The 12,127-nt window shown below is 42.3% G+C and overlaps 1 protein-coding gene across 1 annotated transcript in view; it reads right to left on the reverse strand.

Moving 5' to 3' along the window:
* Positions 1-935: 935 nt before the first annotated feature.
* The window catches only part of DSG2 (desmoglein 2), a 49,766-nt gene continuing 38,574 nt past the window's right edge, over positions 936-12,127 (reverse strand). The window contains exons 12-15 of the mRNA XM_034995808.1: positions 8,990-9,217; positions 6,972-7,093; positions 5,499-5,828; positions 936-3,710 (exon numbers count right to left, since the gene is read on the reverse strand). Coding sequence (XP_034851699.1) covers positions 2,706-3,710; positions 5,499-5,828; positions 6,972-7,093; positions 8,990-9,217 — 1,685 coding nt within the window. The 3' untranslated portion in view covers positions 936-2,705. The remainder of the gene's footprint in view (positions 3,711-5,498; positions 5,829-6,971; positions 7,094-8,989; positions 9,218-12,127) is intronic.

Raw genomic sequence — 12,127 nt, forward strand, 5'->3', positions numbered from 1 at the left:
AGATTTGATCACCTTAACCCTGTCTCTGGAAGCACCTCATTTCCAGGTGTTACTTGATAAGCAACATCCGCCTGTAGACATTTTGATGTGGTGGTGATTGGGATATGGTCTGTAGAGATCAACTAAAAATTGCTCCCATGCGCCACTTGGGGTGGGAGCCCTGAGGTCACAGAAATACTGCATGGTCTTTATGCTTTAGGATGTCTTGATGTGCCAGTGTTGTGAAGTATTTATTAATGTGACATGTTATAGTATAGGCAGAAAGAAACTCTGACCTTTTCTCTTGTGAACTATAACAAGTAACTAAAGCAGCTTCTTAACACTGAGTGATTTCATCTCTTTGGGTTAGATGCACGAGCTTTCTTTAGCTGAACCCAACAGCTTCCTCCAATGTTACTTTGTGGGCAGAAAGCAAACTCCAGTCCCTTAGGAACAAGGTTGCCAGACTTGGCAAAGAGAAATACGGAGTGCCCAGCTAAATTTGAATTTCAGATAAACAACAGAGATTTTTTTACTTTAGGACATATTTACACTAAAATATATCTGAAATTAAAATTTCAGCAGGCCTTCTGGAAATGATGTTTTCATGTAAGCAGTTCTTTTTTTTTTTTTTAAGATTATTTATTTATTTATTTGACACAGAGAGAGAGACAGTGAGAGTGGGAACACGAGCAGGGGGAGTGGGAGAGGGAGAAGCAGGCTTCCCGCCGAGCAAGGAGCCTGATGCGGGCCTCAATCCCAGGACCCTGGGATCATGACCTGAGCTGAAGGCAGACGCTTAACCAACTGAGCCACCCAGGCACCCCAATGTAAGCAGTTCTAATTCAAATACCAAAGTCAAACAAACGCCTGTTTTCAGGGGAGATCTCTCTTCTGATGCAAAACTATAGTCCTTGTAAAATATGACGGAACAATAAAAAGATGATGGAAAAGGGTCACTCTAAAGGTCATCTTTTTATTTAAATATTTCATGATGATGCACGTACAAATATAATCTCCCAAGGAACAAATGTAAAACCTAATACAAATCACCATTTCAGGTACAAAAAAACCATTTAGAAAATGTGATTATGCTACATACAAGAGAGACAGGTTAGGTTTTCTGAGTCTGTCCAAGGAGGACGGTTAAGACCAAGTTTGGATTTTTGGAGTCCGCAGATCATATTCACATTTCACACAGTAGTGAAATTCCTGTTGCATATATAGCAAAATATAACTACTAAGTATATAATGGGGGGGGGAAGCAACAATTACTAAGTAGAGTAAAAAACTTAGATCATGGAAGACTGACCTTCACCTTGGCCACACACTTAATGATATTTAAAAATATATGCCTTTTGCCCATATCCAGTCAGTAGGGGAAAAACATATCAATCTTTTGTATAGCATAATTCAGGTAAAAAAACACGTCTAAAAAAAGAATTTTTAAAGATTCATTTCCCTCGCAAAATACCTTGAAAAATAAAAAAATTACATAGTCTTTAATTTTGTTGTGGGAAATATTCACATCAACTGTTACTGATAAGCACGCATGCTTTGAAACTTTAAATGAACTATTTTTTCAAGGAGCAATGAAAGCGTAATCTACTGAGAAGCCAAAATACCCAAATAACTTTTCAAAATGAAAGGCAAAAGGATGTTGTACAATTTCAGGCCATATGTTCAACTGAATGATCTTTAATATTTACTATTCACATAGTAAGTCAGGACTGGGCAGTCAGCGACTTTGAGATGTAGAATAAAATCACTTCAAACTCACAATTACTGACAGTATAGGGTTTTTCAGTATTTTTTGCAACTGTAAACAAAAAAGGATGGTTTCTAAAATTTGGTTTGATGCCACAGTATTTATTTGGCATTTATGTCACGTACTGAGGATACATAGCTGTGAAACAGGCAGGTTCTTACCACGGCGGAGAAGAAGCCAATCTGGTGGTTAAGTTAGCTGTACAGAATTAGAAGATAATGTATCCTGAGTTTGTAAAAATAGTATATTACTCTAAAAAGTAAAGTGATTTTATATTTGTGAATTTTGCCCTGGATTATTCAACTGAGTTTGAAGCGTTCATTATTTTCATGATTTTGGGGAGACACAGGGAAGCAATAATGTTATTTTTATGGTCATACAACACACACGCACAGAGACCTACAACGTGTGCTCTTTACTGTGTCGATGTCCCCAAATTCAGTCATCCTAAAATAGATTAAAAGGCCAGGCCTCTAGTCTTCAAACAGTCGTCCCGACTGTGCACGTGGTTTTGGAGAAATGAGGTGCTGATAACCTGCTGGGGGCTGTCAAGTATGGGATACAGAACGGCAACGTTCAAGGCGAATGCAGTAGGCCAAGAGGCCCAGTCAGCTTCATGGGTGGCTGGACTGCACGGCGGAAGCCCTGGCTACTCTGTGTCCATTTGGTGAACTCTTGGAAGCTGGACTGACTCTCTAATTTGCTTTGTGAATATTGTTTGGCCATCACTCACTAAAAGGCACTTGAGACATCGCCTCGTCCTTATGCCTTCAGCAAACCCTGGAGCATTTCTGAAGCCCACCCCCGGAGGCTAGGACGGCGAGGCTGGTTGTGTATTAGTGACTGAGAAGAGTTTTAAGCCCGATGTGTAGGTCTCGCAAGTCTACAGGCTCATCAGAAGACAGGCCTGTTGAAACTGTGAAATGGGACTCCGGGTCAGACCGTGGCGGACTACGGTTCAGGAGTAAGAATGCTGCACGATGCTGTGCTTGGAGACTCTGGTAGACGTGGTGCGAGTAGAATTAGAATGACCAGACTCCTCTAAACTGAAATCTGGCAGGGGGCCATGGACTGCGGCTCCAGAAACCTCTGTCTTTCTGGCCACCACCGAGGTTTTGGCAGGAAACTGGTAACTGGAGGCGGGGATTCGCTCCCTTTCTGTCACTGTCAGGTTCGGTCCCACTGCCACAGCGGCCGCAGCCAGCGGGGGCTGCAGCCCTGAACCGGGGGCAAGGAAGCACTCTCTCTCCCTCACCATAATGTAATGCGCATCTGGCAGATGCTGAGAGCCTTCCAGAGGACCAGGCAGGCCCCCGTTAGGCTGAATGATTCTCTCAGTAACCACACCACTGTTATTAGCATAATGCTGCTCTGCGAAGGGAGGGGCCGGTGCGTACGTCCGCTCCGTCACAATAAGGGCCTGGGACGGGCCAGGCCCCAGGATCACGGTGCTTGGTGGCATCGTGGAGCCTGTGATGTAGGAAGTTTCCGTCACTACAACGTTACCAGAAGCCAATGGATCAGGGAGCAGCGTAGCTACCTTTTGACTCTGCCTAGAAGATACGGAGCCTTCAGTGACTATTTCCTGAGTTACTTTCTCTGCATTTGCTTCATGCAAAGGTTTTGGAACCTGAAAGCTACTACCAGAGAAGTAGGCATTCTCCGAATTAATCCTGGTTTGCTCACTGAATGAATGTGAAGCTGCCTTCGTACTTGACGCTCCCACAGGTTTTTGCCTCTGCTCGGTTTCCCCATCCATATCTATTTTGTGACCCAAGCAAATTTCAGCTAGTGTCCTGAATTTAAACCCTAAATCATCTAGAAAGCGATCATCGAGTTCTCCTTCAATAAAACTGCAGCAGCCAATGGAACCATGGAGAGACGCAGTGTCTTCCTGAGAATAAACCAGAAGGCAATCTTTGCCTATGTGAATGTCATCTTCTTCAGTGCAAGAGGCAGCTTTCTAAAATGGAAATAAAACACAGAGGCGTAGAATTAGTGACACAACTTCATTTAAGAATAAGACTACGTTCTGGGCGCCTGGGTGGCTCAGTCGGTTGAGCGACTGCCTTCGGCTCAGGTCATGATCCTGGAGTCCCGGGATCGAGTCCCGCATCGGGCTCCCTACTCGGCGGGGAGTCTGCTTCTCCCTCTGACCCTCCCCCCTCTCATGTGCTCTCTCTCTCTCATTCTCTCTGTCAAATAATAAATAAAATCTTTAAAAAAAAAAAGAATAAGACTATGTTCTTGCCCCAAATGCATAACCTGAGTCTCCTTATGAGAAAACATCAGAGAAACACAAATGGAAGGACATCCTACAACACGGCTGGCATGTACTCTTAAAAAAAAAAATTCATATTGTGAAAGATAAGAAAGGCAGGACTCTGAATTAGGTCTTGGACGGGAAAAACAATGGCTACGAAAAGACATTATTGGGATAATTGGCAAAATTGAAATATGGAATATGGCACTATTAAATCTCTAAATTTGTTCACTGTATTATATTAAGAAAACGTACATGTGTGTGTGAGAGAGAGGGGGAGAGATTAAGAAAGGAAATAGCAAATAGCAAAGGGTTAATAATTGGGTAGTCTGGGTAAAGAATATACAGGAGTTCAAAATTTCTATTGTTCTTGGAAATTTTCTGGTAAGTGTGAAATGATTTCTGAATAAAAAATTGCTCACATACACACACAGCCAAGTCTGACTGGAGCAGGATTCGAGTGGAGAGGGAAAACTATCAAAATGAAACTAACAGGGCACCCCAGACTGGAGCTTGGCAGTGAGACAGAAAGAGGATGAGGAGAAGTGGTTTTCCTGACATGGACCGCATCACCACCTTCCCGTCAAGCTAACAGGTGGGCAGATGGTCTGAAAGAAAACGCGGGGGGTAGGAGACGGGAAGAGCAAAAGCACTCCGGTAATTGGTTATCACGTAGAGAGGGGACAGAAATAAACTGGCCTCCTTAGAAGCCATCCCTTCACTCATCTCAAGTGTCCTTCAGATGCCCAACACTCTGACTCTGCCCATCCCTGTGTGGGACACATGGGTCTTCTTCTCAAGAAAGGTACCCAGCCCTGCTTCTAATTCCTCGTTCCAGGCATAAGCTTTCTGACTACATCCCATCATCTTTCCTACACCCGTCCTCCTGATTTTTTAAGAACTTCCTCAATAGTGAGGCCAAGTAGACAAAATGTAAACGCACATAATAGACTGTGATTGTTAGGTCACGTATTCTCTCTGCTCCCTGCGGGCTCATCCCTATCAGGTCTGCTCTGGCAGAGGAACTGTGCTCTGGAGCCACTGACATCTGGCTTCGCCGCGCGACTCGCTCTGACCAGTGAAATGTGAGCCCCCCTCAAAGGCAGCTGTTTGAGGAGCCGGTCGTTGCCTGGTTCTGCGTGGCTCTGTTCCCTGTTCCCTGAGGACCGCACCTGCCCAGTCCAATCTGCTCTCTCCGAGTGCAGCTTAGAATGAAGGCAACACGGAGAAGAGCAGAGTTGTGTCAACTGACGAAAACAGGCCTGTGAGAAATAGGCTTCTGCAAGAGGTGAGATTGTGGGGTCATTTGCTATCACTGCAGAATGGAGCTGATTTAATGGGCCACATCTGTCTTTCCTCTCTGCCTATAAGCATTCTCTTAAAAAACGACCCAGTCCTATTTAGATCCAAGGCGATGATTACCTGACTAATACCACAGTCACATATAAATGTCCCCCTGCACCAGCACCTATAAAAACCAACCCTTACCTCAATGAAATAACTTCTTAAGAATTCTTCGTTGCCTGCAACAGTAGCTGCTCGAGCTCCGGCCAGGTCTCTGGAAGACCCTGTGACTTTTGTGATCCTTGTCATTTCAGCGCCTACGTTGGCTCCTGTTGTCCCTGTCACTTCGGTAACTCCACCAGAAATCAGGCTTCTGTGTTCCTCCCATCTTCCATCCACCTCAGCCATCTCATGATGCCCCTCGAGGAAGGTACCTCTACTTTCTTTTGTGGTTTCCTTGGTTGTTACACTTCCCACTCGCATGTCGACGGCTACACCCTCTCCGTGATCTGCTGTCATATGCAAAGGCACCACCTGTGACAGCAAATACAGTGGAGGGGTGAGAAGGACAGAGGGTCAGTACAAGGGGTAAAAGGATCTGAGCTAAGCAGGCAGGCGAAGGGAATAATAAGCTATTTCCACAGAGGCGACCTAGGAAAAATATTTTGGGTTGAATAACTTGTATTTGAGTCTTCTGAAGACCTCCACTCCACCTTCGTGTTTTGTTAGCTGATTATAACCTAAGGGGAAAACAAACATTATTTAAATATGGTCTCAGCTCATTTACTCTATTGGCATCAATGGCATTTCAACTTTCCTCTAGGGTTTAATGCCTCCTTCTATAGTTATTAAATTTTTTTTTTCTTAGCTGGTCGTATCGTTGCTCCAAATAAAGACTATCTTTCCAAGCCTCCACTGCTACTCAGAAGGGCTACCTGACTAAGTTCTGGTTAATGTGATTCCAAGCAGAAATGGGGTAGGCAACTCCTGGGAAGTGTTCTTTAAGAACATTTCTCCCAATCTGCTTTTTGGAATGTGGAGACAGCAGCTAGTGTCTGGAGCATGAAGACAGCATGGGAATGGAACTCATCCACGGAGGAACAACAAGGAAGGAGGAGCCGGGACCATACTGTAGAGGAGTCATCATGCTGGTCCTTGACTGCCCACATTCGTATTTAAGCCTCTGTTATTCTGAGTTCTCTGATGCTTGATGCTAAATCGTGTCCTACTGAACACAATGCTTATTGGAGATGGTGATGACAGGCCCGGGGTGAAGACGCAACAGACAGACAATGGAATCTCCTCCTGTCTATTAAGTAGGGAGGAGAGGAGATTTTGCAAAATCTTATAACTGTTCCGGGGGTGGTGGGTTTACCTCTCCCAACCCTATGTATTGAGAGGAACGGAAATGGAGAAGCACATCCTTCATTCCCTGACCCTTTCTTAACATTCTCTGTAACATAGGACCTATCACAGTAGAATAAGACCACTTCAACTCTGCCCTGGCAACCAACACAAAATATGTGGTCATCTGAACTCTTTGTTTTAACAAAGATATGTGAATGAAATCTATAATGACTACGTTACTCTCTCATGACTTAAAATGTTAGAAACAGTTCCCAAAGGCCCTTAAATGGGGAAAGAAGACAAGTTCCACTGATTATCTGATTGTCTGACCTTGTCTTCAGGTGGCGCCCCTTCATTATTCCAAGGATGCAGCATCTCTATAGTGCCAGGAATGGGGGTGAAGCCTTTGGCGCCTTCTCCACAATGGCACATCAGCAGTAAAAGTGGTACAACTGGACAGAAACAAAATTGAGTCCAGAGAAGGTTAGTCCCGACATATTTCTAAATTTATATTGCCTAATTTTGGAATTTGCATTTTGCTTCCTAATTAAGAGTTCAGTCTTCACTTATTTACAGTCCTATTTTTGCATTTTTCTTTTCTTCACTCTGATCCAGCCTCACCAAGCTTGTTTTGGGGAATCATATCAAAGCCTAAAGGCAGCATGAGGGAGTCCTCATTCATCACAAAAAGGCTGTATGTGCTTGCTGGATGGAGCACCAAGGCTGGATTCCATAGCATACAAATCATCAAAGCCAATTTAGAGACTTAAATCTTCTGTTGTTCTTTTAAATCACTTTTTTAATATAAGAAAATTCACTATCCAAAAAATATATATATGTTAAAAAGATCAAACGCTCCGAGGGGTAGGAAAATTTTAGTATGTTCAAATATTCTAGAACATTGGAACTTCTAAAATACTTTGCCACTTCATCCTGGAGTAGAATTTAGCAGAAGGCATAGCGAACTGAGGATCAAATTAACATTTGAATTACCTGAGGATTATTTTCGAGAATGACTCTACATTAAAAGCCCTTAAAATACATATAACGTTTCATCACGAATTCAATAAGATTTCAGAACTCCCTCCTTAAATTTTATTCTACCTCAGGGAGGAAGTGAAAGCCAAAGTTGTCTTCTTGATCAATGTAGTCAAGAATTAATTACACCTGAGGACAGTCCTTCTCCAATTAGCTTTTACTACCACTTCCATTTGGCAGCTTCCAGTTGATGAATTGACTACTTCCTAGATTCCCTTTTGTGTGAAATAGCCGACAGCTCAGTAAATACAGCCACTGTGAGTAGCTACACTGTGAGTAAAAAACTGGAATTAGCCAGTGGCAACTCAACCATTTCAACAGATTTAGCAAATGCTTACCAAGTGTCTACCACGAGCCAAGCAACACACGGGCCCTGGGGTGTCTGAGATGAGAAGGCAATGCAAAGGGTCTCTGGGTAAAAGATACAGTCCCAGCTCCAGTACCTGGTGACAGACCTGGGAGCCGAGACAAGTCATTTCTCCACCTACGTCTGTATTTTTACCCATAAAACAGAGACGACGGTATAAACGTACATTGTAAACTATTGAGTGCTGTGCATTCAGTTGCACATCTAACACTGGCTTTGACAAGCCCCTCCTTCATCCCTGAGATCTCTGGGGGTGCCTGAGAAGTGGCCCTCGTTCAGGGTCAAGTGGAGTGGGATTCCACATGACCCCAAGCTGCAGTACTTTGCTCTTTCATGAAAGGAAACCAGAGGTCTTCGGAGGCCATGCAGGGAAGGCAGGACTGGTTGTCATTGCCAGAAAGCACAGAAGTGCTCAGAGGTGGGGCTACTGTTGGTGCAGGGGAAGGGGCAAGCAAAGCAGAGGGTAGGAGGAGGCCGAGCCCCGGCAAGTTGAGGGTGCAAAGCAAGAACTGATGGGAACAGGAGGAGTCCGTAAAATATCTTTGTATCCATCACCCAAATTTACCCAACAAATCTTTTCTTTGAGAGCCTACCGTGTGCAAGGCACTGTTCTAAGCAAAGGTGTGGAAGAACAGACAACGTCCCTCATCACAGAGCTTATCACCAACCAGGCTGTCTAGTAACCCCTGGTTATTTAAATCGGGAAATGACATGTTTTTATAAAACAAAAATACACTTTTATGAGATAAAATTCTGCGGAGGGCTAGAATAATCTTTGGTGAATTTATTAATGGTCACTTATTGTTTCCCTAATCACCCTCGGAAGTGTTCCCTTGTGGTGAAAGACTCGCTGTGAAGAAATCAATGACTACTACCGCAGCAAAACACTGGTAGGGCACTGAAAGGACTAGATGAGCCAAAGAGTGGCTTTTAAAATACTTACGTAGCAAGAGCAGGAGGGCAAAAATTATTAGTGCGATGGCTGCGGGTCCCAGGCCAACGTAGGAGTCCCTCAGATTTTCCATGCAACCGCCACCATCCAGACACTTACAGATTGTGAGTTTAAGCACCTGCTTTTCAGGGCAACTGAAGCCCTGGCTATCCGAAATCAGAAACTGAATTTCACATCTCCCAAGCTTTTGTTCCTTTTGTTGCAGTAGCACACTGGTACCTACAGGGGGAGAGGAGGGCAAAAGGAAACAGAAATGAGTGATCACCAAGGAAGGGGTGAACGGAAACATTCTTCAATTACTGATAATATTTAGCGCCAGTGAGAAGCTTTATTCTTGCTTAGCTTCTCTACTGAATTCACATCGTGGGCTTGTTAAAATTAGTCCAGATCCCCCCAAGAGGCAGGTTGAAAGCAAAGAATCGGATTTGGACACATCTTCCTTTTATGATGATTAATTTTAACAAATATGTGTGATATCTACCAAATGCTAGAAACTGTTCTACGTACTAGGACTACAGTAACAAACAAGTGGCAAGTTAAATGACATTTCCATTAAATGACCTTTATTTTACCATCTTGAAAAAACTTTGTTAAGGCAATTTTCAAACAGACAATAATAGAAGAGTGTAGTTAACGCTTCCCCAGCTTTAGTAACTTTCAACAATGGGCCACTCTCATTTTATCTAGTCTCCTCCTTTTTGTTCCTGATACTGTATCACTATAGATTCAAAATTTTGAAAAATTTCAAATCTACAGAAAAATTGTAAGAATATTACAGTGAATACCCTTACCCTTTGTGACTTGTTTACATTTTATAACAGTATTTTCTATCCACTCACTTTTTTCTGAACTATTTGCAAGGAAGTTGCAGATATTATGGTACACACATCAGCACGTACCTTCTAAGACCAAGGGACATTAGCCCTCTCAAAAAATTTAGTATTGATATAACTCATAGTCAAACTTTTCTTTTCTTTTTTTTTTTTTAAAGATTTTATTTATTTATTTGAGACAGAGAGAATGAGAGAGACAGAGAGCACATGAGAGGGGGGAGGGTCAGAGGGAGAAGCAGGCTCCCCGCCGAGCAGGGAGCCTGATGCGGGACTCGATCCCGGGACTCCAGGATCATGACCTGAGCCGAAGGCAGTCGCGTAACCAACTGAGCCACCCAGGCGCCCCCCCATAGTCAAACTTGTTGCAATAATGCCCTTTATAGTTCTCGTTCTTTCTGTTTTTTTTTTCCCCTTGATCCTGCATTTAGTCAAGAATTATGCATTGCTTTTATTTATTTATTTTATTTATTTATTTTTATTCTTATGTTAATCCCCATACATTACATCATTAGTTTTAGATGAAGTGTTCCATGATTCATTGTTTGTGCACAACACCCAGTGCTCCATGCAGAATGTGCCCTCCTCAATACCCACCACCAGGCTAACCCATCCTCCCACCCCCCTCCCCTCTAGAACCCTCAGTTTGTTTTTCAGAGTCCATCGTCTCTCATGGTTCGTCTCCCCCTCCGATTTCCCCCCCTTCATTCTTCCCCTCCTGCTATCTTCTTCCTTTTTTTTTTTAAACATATAATGTATTATTTGCTTCAGAGGTACAGATCTGTGATTCAACATTCTTGCACAATTCACAGAGCTCACCATAACACATACCCTCCCTAATGTCTATCACCCAGCCACCCCATCCCTCCCACCCCCCACCACTCCAGCAACCCTCAGTTTGTTTCCTGAGATTAAGAATTCCTCATATCAGTGAGATCATATGATACATGCCTTTCTCTGATTGACTTATTTCGCTCAGCATAATACCCTCCAGTTCCATCCACGTCGTTGCAAATGGCAAGATCTCATTCCTTTTGATGGCTTATGCATTGCTTTTAGTTGTCACCCTAATCTCTATGAATGGTCTAGGTCAGTCCCACCCTTTTTTTTGGCCATCAAGACCTTGCATCTTTGAAGGCCGCCTGTTTCAAAGGATGCTCTGCAGTTTGAATTTGTCTGATTATTTCCTCATGATCGGATTCAGGTTACACATTTCTGGCAAGAACATGACACAAAGTGTTGTATCAATGAACTTCTATCTTACTATTTTTTTAATGTGACTGATGATTATTTTCAAATTTTTCTTTCACATGAATAAAAATAATCACCAGTTTTCATGTGAGTAAAAATAATGATCAGGTACAAGAGCTTAAAAATTATTTTGACATGTTCATAACATTTATTTAAAAATAATAAACTTGCAAGACATGTAAACCCGGATGAACACAAAGATAAAAATGAGGTGCTTAGGGTTTGTTTTGTTTTGTTTATTTTTAGAAGTAAAAAACAGCCTCTTTTCATTTTAAGGTCCAAATTTTACGGAATTTGATCTGCATAGCTAGAATATAGTTATTAAATCATCCTCAAAGCTTTGGAGAAGGGAGAAAAGCATCTAGTCATTTAAAGGAGTAAAAACTCATGAAACAAAAAATCCATGAAAACATGGCCTGGAAGAAGAACATAATTAAATTTGTGATTGGCTCTGAGGGGGCAAGTTGAGAGGGGAGAAAAGCAAAAAGAGGACCTCTATTTTATCCATTATCATAAAAAAAAGAGGTCTCATTCAAATATAAGAAATTGCTAATATTTCTTAAATTCTAGGTGGTAGGTACAAAGATGTCTGCCATATTGGTCGCTGGAATTTTCTGTGCTTTAAAATTTTCCCAGATAAATAAAAATAGATAAGAGCTATTTATTCTCATGACAGCCAGCCGATCACCTTATTATGTAACCAAGGAGAAAAAATTGGTTTACAGAATCCTCTCTCTCTAAATTGTCTAGGTATACAAAGTATAAATCTCAGTGACTTCCTCTTATAACACTCCAACATGCATATCCTTAAGAGTTTTGTGGTTCCTGAGACTATAAAAAATTCAAGGATCCATCAGATTCAAACATCTTGATCTTTAGATAGAAAACGTATTTATGTATCCAGAAAGATTCCAGAGCTGGACTGCTTGGGTTCAAATCCTAGTTCCAGCTTTTAACTAGCTGTGACCTTGAGACTGGATTTTTTTTTTTTTAAGATTCTATTTATTTATTTGAGAGAGAGAGAGAGAGAGCGAGTGCAACTGAGCAG

The sequence above is a fragment of the Mirounga leonina genome, unplaced genomic scaffold (genome assembly GCF_011800145.1).
Source record: "Mirounga leonina isolate KUSES-001 unplaced genomic scaffold, KU_Mleo_1.0 Mir_93, whole genome shotgun sequence".
Classification (NCBI taxonomy): domain Eukaryota; kingdom Metazoa; phylum Chordata; class Mammalia; order Carnivora; family Phocidae; genus Mirounga; species Mirounga leonina.